Below are 17,695 nucleotides of genomic sequence, written 5' to 3' on the forward strand. Positions count from 1 at the left end.
GCTAAGTTCCCACAATCCTGTTCATATCAAGTAGTGCTGTAGAACTGTCTATGATTATATTATTTGTGGCGGAGTGGTGAAGGTCCTTGACTTTAAATCATTTCCCCCTCACTGCTGTAGGTTTTGAATCCCACCAGGGATTAATTCATTCATGTGAGGAAGCTATCCAGCTAGCTTACCGAAAATCTGGTGGTTCTACATAGGTGCCTGCTCATGCCTGAAATAATGCACAGAGGGGCACCTGAGGTCTTTTTCTACCAGTAAAGCTAAAAGATCCCATATGACCTGTACAGTCTTGGTACAACATAAAGCCCAACAAAAATATGTTCAATTTCAAACATAAAATTAAGATGCATTCCAAGAAGAAATGAATATAAGAAAAACTAATTTTATATGATTTTATTGCATCTTTTAACAAAGTAACAAGTTTTTACATACATGTATCAACAACATGAGAATTATTTGTCAAACACTGTGAGTTCTTCTATACTATACATAGCATCATTCAACATAGAACAACTGGTATTCCTTTCAGCATTTAAATCTAGCAAATTTGGCCACTTTTTATGTACAATATTATAATAGAAGCAAAAAGAAGATAAGACTTTTTGATGCTTCAGGTAGTACATTGCTTAAATGCTCATTCAAGTTTGATTAAACAGAGACCAGCAAAGTTTTACCTTAGGAATATGTATGCCTAAGTGAATTTTGTGACAATTTTAACAGTATTAATAATATAATATAATAATTATATTAAAAGGCAGTTACATAATGAAATGTTGCTCAATTCTGTATTTCAGCAAATATACATGTATATGGGATCTTGAATGACAATGTAGTAAAAAAAAAATTATTAAAAAAATTTAAGAAATTGTAATAAAGCAAGCCTATGGCAAGCTTTATAACGTTTTCTTGGACAAGTTTAATAAGATTTTACATGACAACGGATGTGAGATTCTTTTTGTTGACTAAACGCATTGACATTAATAAACATAAACTTGTTTTCACATTTTACAACCAACACTTTATTACAAGTGTATTATATGAAGAACTATGTAATGGTTACAGTACATTGAAAACAAGCTATGTCATGTAATTTAAGCAAATATCTTCATAAAGTCAGGCATAATGTTCTCAACCAAAAACAAGAGGTCCATGATGGCCCTGAGGTCGCTCACCTGTATATAGGCCCCAGGAGCTGGGCCACTTTAAACCCCAGGGCTTCTATTTAAACAAACTTGGAAGACACCCATTAGAAGATGTTTCATGATGTTAAGTTTTTACAACACACATATAATGAAAAACAATAATATCCCCCCCCCCCCCAATCAGGGCCAATTTTAACCCAAGGGCTTTTACTTGAACAAACTTGGTAGACACCCATAAGAAGATGTTTCATGCTAAACATCTAAGCTCTAGCTCATTGGATTTTTTAAAAGAAGATTTTTTTAAGTTTTTACTATACACATAATTAGTTAAAAACAATGACACCCCTGGAGCGGGGCCAGTTTTGACCCCAGGGCTTTTATTTGAAAAACTTTTTTTTTGACACTTACTAGAAGATGTTTCATGCTTAAAATCTAAACTCTAGCTATTTCGGTTTTTTCAAAGAAGATTTTTAAGTTTTTGCTATACACAAATAAGGAAAATCAATGACCCCCGGGGCGGGGCCAATTTTGACCCCAGGGCTTTCATTTGAACAAACTTGGTAGACACCCATTAGAACATGTTTCATGCTAAATATCTTAGCTGTAGCTCTTTGAGTTCTTTTTAAAAAAAAATTTAAAGTTTTTACTATATGCATATAGGGAAAATCAATGACCCCCTGGGGCGGAGCCTATTTTGACCCAAGGGCTTTTATTTGAACAAACTTGGTAGACACTCATTATAAGATGTTTCATGCTAAATATCATAGCTCTAGCTCTTTGGGTTCTTTAAAAGAAGATTTTTTAAGTTTTTACTATATGCATATAGGGAAAATCAATGACCCCCTGGGGCGGGGCCAATTTTGACCCCAGGGCTTTTATTTGAACAAACTTGGTAGACATTCATTAGAAGATGGACGGACGGATGACGGCCGGACGCCGGACGAAAAGCGATCACAAAAGCTCACCATGTCACTTTGTGACAGGTGAGCTAAAAACCCACAGAACAACATGTTTCACCAGGGCTCAAACAAGGTCAGTGGACCTGACACTTCCTCAATTGAGCTTTTCAGGTGGATTTTACCTTCATATGAATAATTACAATAATTTTGTACAATTAATTACTTGTTCATTTTTAGCTCATCAAGTTTTCAAAACATATTGTTTCTAACAGCAATACTAGAAAAAGACATTTACGCAGCCATTTCCAAATTTCAGAAATAAATCATTCACTTTGGTTGTAACTACATGTATATTTCTCCATCATCTCAAGTATGAATCTATTAGAGGCATAGTAAGCACAATATATAAAATCACCAACAACATGAAATGCCAATTATAGAACCACTATAACTGAAAACAAAATTATATGTGTAAAATTCAAGAAGAGCTGTCTTGTTATATATAAGTAAGTTATTGGCCTGGGAGAAACCATATGTAAGCAATTAAGTTATTGGCCTGGCAGAAACCAAATGAAAGCAATTAATTTATTGGCATGTGACTAACCAAATGTAAACAAGTAAGTTATTGGCCTGGGAGGAACCAAATGTAAACAAGTAAGTTATTGGCCTGGGAGGAACCAAATGTAGACAAGGGAGTTATTGGCCTGGGAGAAAACAAATGTAAGCAAGTAAGTTATTGGCCTGGGAGGAACCAAATGTAGACAAGGGAGTTATTGGCCTGTGTGAGGAACCAAATGTAGACAAGAAAGTTATTGGCCTTTGAGAAACCAAATGTAAGCAATTAAGTTATTGGCCTGGCAGAAACCAAATGTAAGCAATTAATTTATTGGCATGTGACTAACCAAATGTAAACAAGTAAGTTATTGGCCTGGGAGGAACCAAATGTAAACAAGTAAGTTATTGGCCTGGGAGGAACCAAATGTAGACAAGGGAGTTATTTGCCTGGGAGAAAACAAATGTAAGCAAGTAAGTTATTGGCCTGGGAGGATCCAAATGTAGACAAGGGAGTTATTGGCCTATGAGAAACCAAATTTAAGCAAGTAAGTTATTGGCTTGTGAGGAACCAAATGTAGACAAGAAAGTTATTGGCCTTTGAGAAACCAAATGTAAGCAAGTAAGATATTGGCCTGGGAGGAACCAAATGTAGACAAGGGAGTTATTGGCCTGTGAGAAATCAAATGTAAGCAAGTAAGTTATTGGCCTGGGAGGAACCAAATGTAGACAAGGGAGGGAGTGATTGGCCTTGGAGAAAACAAATGTAAGCAAGCAAGTTAATGAGCTGGGAGGATTCAAATGTACCAAGTAAGTTATTGGACTGGGAGAAACCAAATGCAAGCAAGCAAGTTATTGGCCTGTGAGGAACCAAATTTACTCATGAACCAAATGTAAGCAAGTCAGTTATTGGCCTGGGAGGACCCAAATGTAAGCAAGCCAGTTTTTGGTCTGGGAGACACCAAATATAAGCAAGATTTATTGGACTTGGAAGCTACACTGTCTGAGGAACCTGCATACTTACAAAACAACCAAGACTTTGTGATGTTAACAATCATTTGACATTGGTCAATTCTGAGCATACATGTATATTTAAAATTGACTTTTATTTCTTACTTAATAGAATGGTGACAGGTGCTTTTTCAAAATTGCTTGACTTAAATCAGATAACTATCATTATGATGAGAAGAATAACAAAATGAACAAAAACTATCAACAGAATCACATGAATCAATTAAAACTTAAAATTTTCATAGAAAATATTCTAGAAGGCAATTTTTTAACTAATGCTAACAAATTGTAACAAATATAAGCAGTTAGAGAAACTTCTTTTTTACAAACACTGTATAAAAATAATAGTTTTCTTCATTCAACAATGCTTTACATAAAACAATATCTTAGGGTTTTCCTAAAATGCACCTATCAATATTTTGCCTTAGAGGTGGGACAGCAGGCTAACATATGTAACTCTGACATTAGAAAATCATGAAATCTGTCAAATGTCCTGTGAGTGGAACAAATGTCTGTATACTATCAAATTTCCATATTGGGAGATGATTTACCCATCAATTTCACACTGAGGCAGAATAAAAAATTTGTGTCCATTTCCCATGATGAGATTAAAATTCCTTGATGTCAATAATGGTATGCCTGTCACTATCTCTCCCCTGTAACAAAACACTGATAGGTGCATACAATACAATCATAATATATAACAAATATATCCAAAGGAAAAACTAACAATAACTGATGCTACTTTATCAAAGCTCTCGTCACTTGACAAATATGAGCTTATAACATTAATTTATCAAACTTAAACATTTTATGATAATCATAAGCAAAAAAATAAGAAATCAAAGACGTAAAATAATCAGCAATAATCTGTATCATTATGGTAATCTCACAAAATAACAAGTGACATGCTTGAAGAACAATCAATAGTTTGATTAATTAATAACTCATTTGTGTCTAAACTAGGAACATTCTATAGTGTACACTAAACAGCTAGAGTATAATTTGTTCTAAAACATGCCAACTGATTATAGTATTATGCATCACTGTTCTTTCTATATACAATATAGCACTTGTTTTACATTTCAATTATTTTACATTACTGACTTCAGTCTATTGTATAATCCCAACTTCAATCCAACTGAAGCGTAATTTTTTTTACCTTCCAAAATTTTCAGCTCTTGAGAATCAATTTAATTTCATACAGTCTTTCTCTTTAAAGTGTTGTCAAAATTCCAACAGTGTAATAAATGTACATATATTGTCAGTATTAGTTTCAAATTATGGATAAGAAACATGCTAGTGAGAATTCTCCCACCCTTTTACTTTCATGTTTTTTTCCCAAAAGATGCCTATCTTCAATAGAATCTAGCATTGTTTTATTTTAATCTTATTAATAACAACCTGTCCAAGTATAAACCTTGTACAGTATAAACCTTGTACATAGAAGAAACCAGACTGGAGGTGGTAAATTAACAAGAACATGTATATACACAATGTATATTATACATGAACACAGCAGTTCACAACAATATAAAATAACAGCACAAACTTGAGACATTAAATGTAGATAGATTGCTAGTGCAGTATATTAGAATCATAACAGTATCTAGTCTAGATATATTATGTCACATTTGCTCAAGTGTTTTAGAATTCTGTGGAAGGCATTTTTGACACAATGCAAGGGATACAGTTTAATTTTCAATAATGTCATGTCATACATCAAATTTTTCCCAATTTGAAATTTTTCATAAGAAAGTGTTACACATTACCAGTGACAATATAGAATGTTTAACTATCTTGTAATTTTAAACTCTATCTTTTGCATTGTTTCAAATTGAAACATAGGACATAGGGTAACAGGTAACATGACTCAAGGCAGTTTCCCTGCCCTTTTTCTTAATCAATGCTTAAAGATTACACCTAATGATGAATCAAAAGAGCTGGACTTTTCTGACATCCAATCCATATACTAAGTACTGATGCTTCATACAATGAAAGAAAGAAAACAATAACAACAGGAACACTATATAACCACTCAAGGTTAAACTAGAATAAAACTATATTCAAAATCAAGCTCATAAATTATGGACAAAGCTGGACAAAATAATCTATCTAACATGACTTTCTTAACATCAACAATTAGGTGGGAGAAAATTTGATATACAGCAAATCAAATAAATACCTTATCTGTGTTATAAGTACATAGATCTATTCACTTTGTTTCTGTTGAACAACATAACATTCAAAACAATTGAAACTGTATAATTTTATCTTTGCATATTTTGGAAAAATATACCTAGTCCTTGAGCACTGCAGTTCTCCTTGTCAAATCTATAGATTTAAGTCAATTAAACTCACACATTTCAAAGTAATTTCTTAACAAAGTTTAATATTATAATTTCCTAATTTGCTTTCATCATTTTTTTATGTTTTTGGTTAATCCAGGGGCTAGTTTTTGAATCAGAATTTAAAAATTTTACTCAATCTAAGAGAGATAATTCAAAAACTAGGATTACAACTCTAGAAAAGTGCACCCCTCCTAAGTTCGAATCTATCAATATTTAAATTTAAGTCAATTACTAATCTACTTTTTGATAATTATAGACAAAATATTTCCGACAGACAATCCAAATGTACAGCCATTCACACCATCACTATTATATAACCCTTGATGGGGATATATAAACATATTTATCATGCAAACAGAGTTTATACACTTCTAAAACAATAGCACTTATATCCAGCATTCAGATCTGCAGATGTTTTCATACAACAATATCAAGTATCATAATCATCATCAGCTTCACTCTCATCAGTTTTCACTGGTTTCATATTCATGATGTTCGCAAGACTTGGAAATGATACACTTTTCTCCTCCCCTGGATTTTCTGAAGTGTTTTTCTGTTTTGACTTTTTTGCAACAATTCCTGCTGAGTTATTATTCTGTTTATGCTTGCCATTTTCTGTCACAGCAACAACAGACTGTGTAACGGCTGAACTAACTAAAGGCGGTGGTCCCGATATTTGAGATCTGTAACCAGTCTCCTGAATGTTTTGATTAATTTCACTATTCATTCTCCATTGTGGAAAACTTTGTGAGTAGGGTACAGGAGGCATCTCATGTTGAGGTGGCATGAATGCAGGGCCGGGGAGGGGAAGCATACCTCGAGGTGTGGGGATCTGAGACAAAGATGGTGGGTTTGGTACAGTTGAGGTCTGAGATCTGAAATATCAACATAACAAGATCAGAAAATATCATTTCACACTTAACACATTTTCATGATTAAATAGTTTGAGTTACTGCACAGAATAATGTTGTTTAGTGACTGAGCTGTTATACACTTTTAGAAATATTCTGGCCTTTTTAAAAAATATAACTAATAATAAAATACATTTTAAAAGAAAATCAGAATTTGGATATTCATGACAACATAAATTTCTAAATAATTGTGAACTTCACTTTCCATAAAATTATTTTGATGACAATAAAGAACTTTACTCCTTCATTTACAGATGTCAATATCATGATTTGAAAAATTGTAATACTAGTATATATATTTACATATGAGCCGCTTCATGACAAAACCAACATAGTGGGTTTGCCTCCAGCATGGATCCAGACCAGCCTGCGCATCCGCACAGTCTGATCAGGATCCAAGCTGTTCGCTATCAGTTTCTCTACTTGTAATAGGGTTGGTAGGCGAACAGCATGGATCCTTATCAGACTGCGCGGATGCGCAGGCTGGTCTGGATTCATGCTGGTCGCAAACGCACTATGTTGGTTTTGTTGTGACGCGGCTCAATTATATTTATTTACCTTGATTTCCCTGACAAAGACATATCTAGTGGAACATTGGCATCGCCATCACCACCTTGACTCTTCTTCAGTGTACTTATTGGAACAAGGGGTGGTGGTGGACCTACTGGCATTCCTGGTCCCATGCCAGGTGGACCTCCTAGGTGCATGGGGCCATTTTGTGCCATATGTGGCATCATATAGGCTGGATGACCTGGTATAAATTGTGGTGGTATTGATCCTGTAGACTGTGGTACAGGATTCGTACCAGTGTTTGGAGGTATTGTACCAACAGCAGATTGTGGATGTATATATGGCATAGGTTGTCCACCTGGCATAAAAGGATACTGTGGATATATCATATTATGCATTGAAATATTTGTTTGTGGAGGGAATCCTTGTGGCATTCTATGCTGGCTCTGAGAATGAACAGGATATGGCAAATGTGATACTTCCTCCTGTTTATCAGGTATTCCTGGAGATGGTTGGACCTGGGCTTCAGGTCCAGCTGTGCTTTGAACAAGAGGTAAGGATGAAGTCTGTGCTTGGGGTTTACTCATCATAGAGCCCTGTTGCTGTTCAGGACACAAGGAAGTTCCCTGGGATAAATTTTCTGCACTATATCGTGCTTGTTGGGACATTTCAGAACCGTAAGGTCCTTGATGCCCTCCTGGAGCATTTATCAGTCCTTGATGCAACATCTGATTGCTACTTTGTCCTTGATATAACATTTGAGAACTACCTTGCAACATTTGAGTACTACTCTGACCTTGGGGTAACATTTGACCACTTTGTCCAGTGGGTAGCATTTGACCACCCTGTTCTTGGGGTAATATACCACTTCCCTTAAGCTGAGGTGGTTGTTGAGTGTGTGATGTAGATTGGGATGGGGTATTTTGTTGTTGTTGTTGTTGTTGAGAATCTTCATCAGCTGTCACCTCCTCGTCTGTCTCTGTTTCCTCATCACTTACCTCCTGTAAGAAAATAACAGACATTATTCAAACCTACAATGTTTGTAACATTTCTGGCTGCACAGTTATTAATGGTATAGGTGACCCAAAACACCCTTCTGTGAATCAGGCACATGAAGACATCTTGGTAGAACCACTATATATAACTGCACAACATGTACACCTTTGACTACAAAAAAACCCAAAAACAAACAAGCAAATTAAAGGTCTACTCTATGCTATTTACGCTGAAGATTAAATAAGAAAAGTTAACAAAAACATTAACAAGAGTTGTCATTAATTCATTTTAGATCTTAAGCGCTAACTTGAGATTAATTGCTTGAAATTGAAAAAGGTCACAATTTTCATTTTTCAATGATAAAGTCTGTAATGGGGTCACGTTGGGTTTGTCCCTTTTTACTTAGGCTGCATAATTTTTAAAATATTTGTGTATTTTTTAGCTTGTATTTAAAGAGACTTGACAGAAATCTTACTGAAGCAGAGTCTTTTTTTTCTTCAACCTTCACCTTCCTTGGCCTACCTCGACCTCGAGCCCCTTCTTCTCGTGGCTTTTTTGGTCTATAAATAGAATTTATAAATCATAATTTGTTGTATAATTTAATTCTTCTTTGGTCTTTCCCTTCCTTCATAGGCTTTTGGGGTCTATAAATAGAAATTTATTATCTAAGCTTTCTTACAAGATCATCATCTTCCTCAAGCCTTCTTTGACCAGAGCCTTCTTAGCATTTTTAGTTTTTTATAAAAATATTTTACCTCATCCTCCTTAACCTATTCTATTCTAGAGTTTTACTCATGAAGCTTTGTCTAAAAATATCTTTGAAAGAATTTGCTATTATCCAATATGTGAAAATGCAAGTTACTAATGCTACTATCTACCTACTATATCTCTTGACCCACTGTCATGAGCAACATTATTTTTTTATAATATTCTGTATTAAAAGCAGTTTGGATAATTTTATTTTATGCTTTTCAGTGAATTACTAATTTATCCGTGAAAATTATATCTGATAATTTCACAGTGAAAATTATGAAAATATAATTTCACACTTTTCAATGACGAAACTACTTGATTTTCCCCATGTGGTACCTCAATTTTATTTTTGCTGAAAATTCTGACAATGTCAGGCTGTTTAAAGAAACGCAAAGCTGAAATTGATAAATAACTTAATTGTCAAAAGAAATAATAAGAAGAAAACTTACTTCTATTCATTCAAATCACCAAATATCGTCTCTAATTTTTTTGTTTCATTTTTACAGTCTGAAAAATACATTCCATCCACATGCAAAACTGCTCTTGATGAAATTTAGGCATATTTAAATATCCTACAAGCAATAACTGCCTTATTCTTTATGAAAACTTGAAAAGCAATGACAGCCATCAGCCCGAAGAACAAGTAAACAACCAAGTGTTCGTAAGAATTCCAAGTTTTCCAATTTCCTAGCCGCTTTTTGAATATTTACACATCTGTCAACACTTATTTATTGTCTGTTACAATCCTCAAATAAGTTTTCTTTCTTTTAAAAAGGTGTATGACTAACAAATCCAAATGATATCCCTCTGAATCAAACACAATTATTTTCCTCCAGTGAAATAAACATTTTTTAAAAATGGCGGCCGCTAACACTTCACAAAGCCAGGTCTAACAGGGATTTTTTCCAGGATTTTTGGAACACGACCCATACCCATGGAATTGGGAATTTCAGCGGTGTTTTGTTAAAAATTGGGGAAAAAATGCATGACTGAAATTGTGCAGTGATTAAATGGATGCAAACAATTACTGTCTATGATGACATCTTCAAGGATTTAAGCACCATAACAGTGAAGAAAAACCCTTATTTGCAAAGATTTTAGAATTTTTATTCAATATTTTTATTTTGTAACTTTCAATTGGGAATTTTTTCCTATGGATTGGGAAAATAATATAATATTTTCAATTGGGAATATGACCCAATAACGGCTATAAAATAAGCAAAAAAAATCCCTGTCTAATATAAATTCGCAGTAAGTAACAGAAATATGGATGAATGGTTGGAATTTTTCTCCCAGTAGAATTGTTTGTTTTTATTATTAAAACAAGCGATCATTCATATTTTTTTAATAAAATGAATAATATCACCACCATTTTACGATGATTGTCGAACTTATTTTTCAGCCAAAGACTTCTTGTATTTAATGTGAAATTTGACTAAAATAGGCTCACAATGGGGAAAACAAGATTTTAATAAATTAACATTAATATTAAGCAAATTTCGTTTTAACTTGTTTTAAAGCATAAAATAAAAAGAAAATTTGTTTGTTTGTTGTGTAAGATGTAATTTTATTTCATCTCGTGAACTTTAAAATGTGAGAATACTGTTTTTAAAGCCCACTCGATGAAATAAAATTTCATCTTACACACAACAAACATATATCCTCTATATAGATAATGGAAACCTTTGAACTTTAGGTTTTTTCTCTACAGCTGCGGTAGAAGAAGATGCCGATGTGTCCATTTCCTCCTCTGTCTGGTGGTCCGGTACATTCTTCACCAGTTCTCGTAAAAAATCAAAAGTCTTCTCGGAATGTATAGCTTGTTTCCTGTTGAAACAGATACAAAATGCTTTACCTTACCAACCTAGAATTCACAATTTCTTTTAGCATTAACACTAGATATGCCCATGGGCAGAATGTCTAGTTCACTCGTCTTAATTCAAACCTGAACCTTTAAGCTAGAAAGATGTATACATTGGTGAGATTCTCTTTATATACACATCCTCTTTATACCCAAGGCAAAATCTCTACATCGCATTATCTTAGGTGACCTTGACCACTGACCCAGTTCACATGCATGACACAAAGTCTCATGACGAACATATGTGCCTGAAAAACTCAATTCATGTTATTTGAAAATTCCTCCATGTTCGAAGAAGTGATGGCATGGACAAGTTCAGATGCACACACGCACACACAAACATTCTGTTTAACGCTGATTAACAACAATTCTTATTTTGTTTAATTCTGTTTGATATATAAACACACACCAAAAGTAGATATCATACATCATTAAATTCCAATTTCACAGTGTCCTGAGTATTGACATTCCACACAATAGTATATCAGAACACAACATTTCCAACAAAATGTCAAATGAATACAGACACATATTCCTGACTGCAAATTTGAACTATTTTTAACTGTTTCTTTTATGATAAGCCAGGTTTTGAAAAAAATCCTCTAAATAACATGAAATCACAAACAGGAATAGATACTGATATGTGATGATGTTTAAATGCATGTTTTCTTTTTCTACAAAATTATTAAAAGATGTACTTACACATGTGAGGAGGAGAGTGTCTTTGCATTTTTGGCTCTCGTTACTGATGCAGTTTTTTCAATCAGAGAGTCTATGAACAACTCTAGAGCTCGAGCTGACCTCAGTTAAAGAAAACAAATATTAGAATTTATTCAGAATATTACAATTTTTGTTCTGCCATTTACCAAGCATCAAAGGTGTGTTATACATAATATTAATAAACATGAAATCGCATAAAAAATCATGCTGGATAGATTTGTGTTAATCAAAATTATCATACAAGTTAAAAAAAAGAGTGAAAGTGTTTCAAATTAACACCTATACAAAATAGATATTAAATATTGATTTATCACAATGTATTTAAGTTAAGCATATATATGTGAATATGTAGTTCAGGGAACATTGCTGAAAAGTATAGGAAGGTTGTTTTTTTATCAACCATTAATTTTAAAGTACCCTACACATTTGAAAGATGCTGGTTTAATCCCAATGAGAAGTTGTTTTTAACAAACAAGAGGGCCATGATGATCAATGGGAGATTATTTTATGAAAATTTTACCATAAGATGCCCATTATGCCTCAGAAATTCTTTCAATTTTATTTCTCAAAGTATTATAATATTTGGTGTACCTTTATGGCATCCAAAAAGTTACTCATTGGCCAATAACCTGAACCATATTTTTCATCTGTTGTTTCTTGGCAAATAGTACAGCTATAGTGAATGTGCATTTCGTACGGAAGTCAAAATACTTTTTTGTTTACATTTTGCTACTTTTATGACAAAATATTTCATATTTGTTGCTACTTTCTTTAGGTAAAAAGCATAAAACATTCTCTTAAACTATTATTTAAATATTATAGAATTCATGTTAGCCCTTCCTAAAGAAGTAAAAAAATATTTGTTTCTGAGGCATTTGATGCCTTTTATAGCAAGACAAATTAGCAAAATGCCTGTGCTACAGTGTGTATTGCTGTACATGACTTACATTGGGCTCGAACTTTTGGCTAGCAGTATGGGACCAAAATGTCTAGCCACTCTCTTATATGTGACAATTTATTTCATGGACAAAGTAAATTTATTTTACAATTGCTAATACCCAAAGCATGACATTGACCAAAAAGGAGACAAAGATTTAATCAATAAAATTATGCATCTTACAGCAGCATAGTTAGTGCACTCAAGAAGTGTCATGATTTTCAGAGAAAAAAACTCTGAGGCTTATTACATGTACCTAGATTACAGATATTTACAACTTACAAATATTATGAAAACTCAAACAAGGGCTGTCAGTAGGACAGCAGGCTCAACTATTCCTAGTGCCTGATAGTAAAAGAGCCTTGAAAATGTAAAATTTCATCAAAGGAGCAAAAAAAATTTCAAATCCATCTTACAGTTATAGGCCTTGGAAAGAGTCCTATAATGCTCTCAAAGAAGTGTATAAATTTCAGCTTGTTTAAAATCCAGATGTCCATGAAATATGAAAATATCTGAGATAGTACGCAAACTTTAACGTAAATTGTCTAGTTGAAAAAGGGGCATAATTCTGTCAAAATGTTTGATAGAGTTACCTTCTCCTGTATATAGGTTGGGGGCATGATGGTGAACAATAGTGCAAAGTTTCAAAGCCATATGTAAATGCACATTGAAAATATTTGAGGTGGTATGCAAACATTAATGTAAATTCTAAGTCGAAAAAGGGACATAATTCTGTCAAAATGCTTGATAGAATTACCTTATCCTGTCTACAGGTTGGGGACATGATGGTTAACAAATGTGCAAAGTTACAAATCCATATGACAATGGACTTTGAAAATATTTGAGGTGATACACAAACTTTAACATAAGTGGTTATGCCTACACTCAGGTGACTAGGATAGCTTTACTTATTCTTATCGAATAGTCAAGCTAAAAAGACAAAATGTCAAAAAAAATGATCATCAGTTTATATCCTTCTTAAATGTTATTAGCTATTAGGGTCTGTAAATTCAATCAGTTACAGAATAGCATAAGGCTATTTTAAGCATGGACAATTTCCCATTTCTTTTGGAAACTCAAGCCACCGCTGAGCAGTGACAACTCTCAACTTTTCCTTATTTCTAAAGTCAAACATGGCTGAAGAAAATATTGCACAATTTTCTTTTACAAATGTAACTCAAAATTCATATCTAAGGTCATTTACAGATCCAGGTTGTACTTAAATTATTCAACAGGATGATGTTGATCTACCTTAAGGTCTTCTCCAAATGGTCGATGTGTCAATGTATTAAGACAATTCATTAAGAAATAAAAGAGGGCCCTGGGTTGCTCACCTGAGGCATGGGTGTATGCCTGTATTTAGAGTTTGTGAAGACAAACATTCTTAGTTTTTCAATTGAACTGGGTAAAAGGTGAGTTTTACAAAGGTTTTCCCAAGATCTGATCGGGTGACTTAGTTTCAAAACTGCACTTAGTCTTGTTGAGATATATATCATAATATGTTGACAAATATCTTTTGGAATCAGGTTAAAAGTGTCAATAACATCGCAAAAACGTATGTCACAATATTTTGTGGCCAATGTGTAAAACTGTCAGAGAATAACAAAGACTACAAATAAATGAACATATTTTTTATTTATACGAAGACTTTACACTTTTTAGCTGAATACAATCTGGAGATAAAATGATTAACAAGAAACATGGCAACACAACAAAACCAGGTTTTCAATTATCACCCTTGTTTGGTTGTCATAGGAAACTAAATACAAGCAACTTCCAATATAACTTTATGCATTGAAACAGTAAAACAGACCAAACAGACAACTATGTGACAGGTGAGCTAAAAATTGATAAGCGGGGCCTCTTTTTATTATATGGGCATTATTTGAACACTCTATAGAGGACCACTAGATCATGTCACATACCTAATATCAATCTTTACACCTTTTCACAGTGCATATAGGCTAGTCGTATGTGACTCACGTACAGCTATTTTGGCTAGCAATATGGCCTGTACGGCTAGCCACTACCTTTAGATACAATTAATGTAGGTCCCACAGTAACACTGAAAAAAAATTGTAAAAATCACCGATTTCACACTTTTTAGAACACAAATTATCTTGCAATGACGAGTGACTGTGTGTATAGAAAAACATACATTTTTTTCATTTTTTTGACTTTCTGTATACATTTACAAAGGATACATATGATGACAGGCACAGCAGCAGCAACTTTCCCAACCTCTTCGTCCGTCTGCATAATCTTCTTAATTCGTGCCTATAATGTACAAGACAACCGGGGTAACACAAATCTTTTGTATGTTTGCACTAATGGGGAGAAATTCATTACAAATTAAAACGGTAACAATGAATTTGTAGACACTTACCGGGGGAAATCTTGCATTGTATTTCTTTTTCTTGCTCGGCATTTTCCTTCTTTCACTTTTTACCGGAAGGAAGTAGTATTTCGATTTTTGAGAATAGCTATATCTTGTTCATATCACGTACCGTTCCGTACGAAATCTTTGAAAATCTGCCGTCCGCACCACGAGCACTGGTTTAATTGAAACATGAAAATAGTGAAATTTTGAATTTTGAAACATCCGCAGATGTGTTCATACTGCGGATGTCATATAACCTTCAATGTTAGACGTTACGGAAAGAGGTAAAAGAATGCACGTGTCCTAAACGAGAAAACAATGGACAGAACTAAATAGAATATAGGCCTGCTGACTTGGACTTACCCAATGATTTTAATTTTGTGTTTGATATATATGACTTCTAGGATAACATTTATTTAATACAGTTGCTTTTTTAATAAGTCGCGCCCATTTCTTATACTCAAACTGTTATTCTAGAAAGTATTCTTGAAAACAAATCTACACAACATCCGGTCATCTCAGGGGTGGGGTACCCAAGACTTCTCTGCTTCTTTTTTTTACACATATTAACTCCTCTCCATTGTTACTTCTATTTTTACTCTACAATTACTTGCTGATGACGCAACAGTCTAGTTCAGTATAAATTATCCCTTAGATTAAAAATACCTCCACGGAGATCTTTCTCGAATGGAAATCTGGGAGAAAGTATGGATTTCTGACTTTAATCCGATCTATACATAATAATGACGTTTAAATAAACAACTAAACACTATTTTACATAGACACAATCTTAATTCTGTGACTTCAGACCGGAATTGTCATCTTAACTTTATTACAATGAGTTAAAAAATATGCTTAAAAGACCATAGCTAGACTCGGCTTAATTATGTTGCACTTTTTCATTATCACTCATGTACAGACTCAATCAAACCAAGCCTGCAATTTTCGTTTATTTTTTCTGTTTTTAATTCTTCCCAGGAATCACTTTTTTTCCAAATATTCATTAAGAAACAATTCCACTGATAATGAAAAAGTAAGATTGCTTCCACAAATCTCTTCCGGATAAAAGATGAATATGCATCCATTGTCTGGTTTCCATATACATGTACAATGTATGTATATATTTTATTGCCTCAAATTGACAGAAGATCTACATATAAGTCAATATGCAATGTTTTTTTTTCTTAGAAAACGGGAAACTTGATACACAATAAATAATACACCACATAAACACCAATACATGTAAATGCACACAGACCTTTACTGTACAACACATACATAATATTAAGGTCATGCATTATATACCTTTCTGTTGTAAAAAAAACCCTCTAAGTTACGTGATTCGTTGACTCTTTTTTGAGTTCTGAACCTTTGTAAAAGACAAGTTTGCACTGCTCAAAATATTTATTAACCGACGCCTGCGCCAAAAATTTCTCAATCTATGTGAAAATAATTAAAAATATATGAAAATCACCAAAATTGGAGAACTGAAAAAATGATAAATTTGTTTATTAATTGTCAAACAAATATTCAAGTAAAAAACCTACATGTACATTGATGAAAATAGCGGTTGAGAAAAATTCAGATCTTCTTTTTGCTGAAACTGACAGATGAAATAAACGGAAAATATAAAACTTAAATCGGTCGTTAATGTCCATAAACCCCCACTTTTGTTTCGATATTGATAGTTAAAGTTATTCTAACCAATCTCCATATCTTGCAAAAGCACAGAACTGAAAATACTCTAAAAACAGAGTAACAATTGTAAGCACACGTTTGATATCAGCCTCTAGGTACAGTGGACTTTGACATGCCGAATCCTCAACAACGCCGAGTCCATGGAGTCCGAAGTCTGGCTTATTTGGTGTGGAAAACTTAAGCCCAGTTCAAAAAGTCTGGGAACTAAAGAATGCAATATACGCGGGGTATATTTATTTAGTTACAACAATTCAATTTTACAATGATTTGCAGATTATTGATTTTTCTAACCAACAGTCTATTTTCGCACAATTTGCACGTGCAATAAAAATTTTAGTAGGTCATTTTAATATGTGTTGCGATTTGAGAGAGGAGCAAAGAGCTTTTTTGCAAAATTCGTGGGTTATTATTAAAACGGATTTAGATTAAGTTTATTGGGAGAATGCCCTTCTACATCATACATTGCCAGGTGGGTGTCAATGTTTAAGGAGGGTAGAACTAACGTTAAGAATGAACCCTGCCCTGGGCGGCCGAATTTCCGCTACCTCTGGAAAAGACATCAGCACTTTCAAAGCCGTAATTGATGGATTAAGATATACCGTGGAGGTGATAAGTGACATATTGGGCCTTAGTGTGTTTTCCATCTTGAAAGAAAAGTTGAGGGCTGTGTGGAACCGCCATTTGCTAACTTCTATCAAGAAAAGGAAGCAGGTTGATGATCCATACCCTAGACCCTAAGTTGAATTGTCACAGGGATAAAACGTGGCTTTTTTTGAGCCCGACAATAACCTCAGTAACAAAATGTGGGTAGGTGAAAACAGCGACCGCCCGTAGCAGGAGCGTTAAAAGAGTTATTTACGCTCTATTTTTGAAAATGATGGAATAGTGGCCCGAGTCGCTGTGCCTGAGAGGGGGGGGGGGGGTAGTGTCTCTGGAACATTTTACAGTGACAATGTTCTCACTGCTGT

General features: G+C 33.9%; 1 protein-coding gene across 1 annotated transcript; it reads right to left on the minus strand.

Moving 5' to 3' along the window:
- Positions 1–384: 384 nt before the first annotated feature.
- Positions 385–15,188, minus strand: LOC132729330 (arginine-glutamic acid dipeptide repeats protein-like). The gene is made up of 7 exons (XM_060715080.1): positions 15,036–15,188; positions 14,854–14,926; positions 11,695–11,788; positions 10,815–10,958; positions 8,854–8,938; positions 7,431–8,383; positions 385–6,836 (listed from the first exon to the last, which is right to left on the minus strand). Exons 1-7 carry the CDS (start codon positions 15,075–15,077, stop codon positions 6,392–6,394), a joined length of 1,836 nt encoding a protein of 611 aa, XP_060571063.1. The 5' UTR covers positions 15,078–15,188; the 3' UTR covers positions 385–6,391.
- Between the last annotated feature and the right edge of the window lie 2,507 nt (positions 15,189–17,695).

This window comes from Ruditapes philippinarum, unplaced genomic scaffold (assembly GCF_026571515.1).
Source record: "Ruditapes philippinarum isolate M1 unplaced genomic scaffold, ASM2657151v2 ctg17_1_1_1_1, whole genome shotgun sequence".
In the NCBI taxonomy this organism is placed as follows: domain Eukaryota; kingdom Metazoa; phylum Mollusca; class Bivalvia; order Venerida; family Veneridae; genus Ruditapes; species Ruditapes philippinarum.

What these genes read in the sequence shown, in the direction of transcription:
- LOC132729330 (XM_060715080.1), bottom strand. Translation starts at nt 15,077, where the DNA reads ATGCCGAGCAAGAAAAAGAAATACAATGCAAGATTTCCCCCG. An exon ending in TGCTGTGCCTGTCATCATAT is followed by an intron (nt 11,789 to 14,853) that starts GTATCCTTTGTA and finishes AACTGAGGTCAG; the next exon opens with CTCGAGCTCTAGAGTTGTTC. An exon ending in ACACTCTCCTCCTCACATGT is followed by an intron (nt 10,959 to 11,694) that starts GTAAGTACATCT and finishes CTGTTTCAACAG; the next exon opens with GAAACAAGCTATACATTCCG.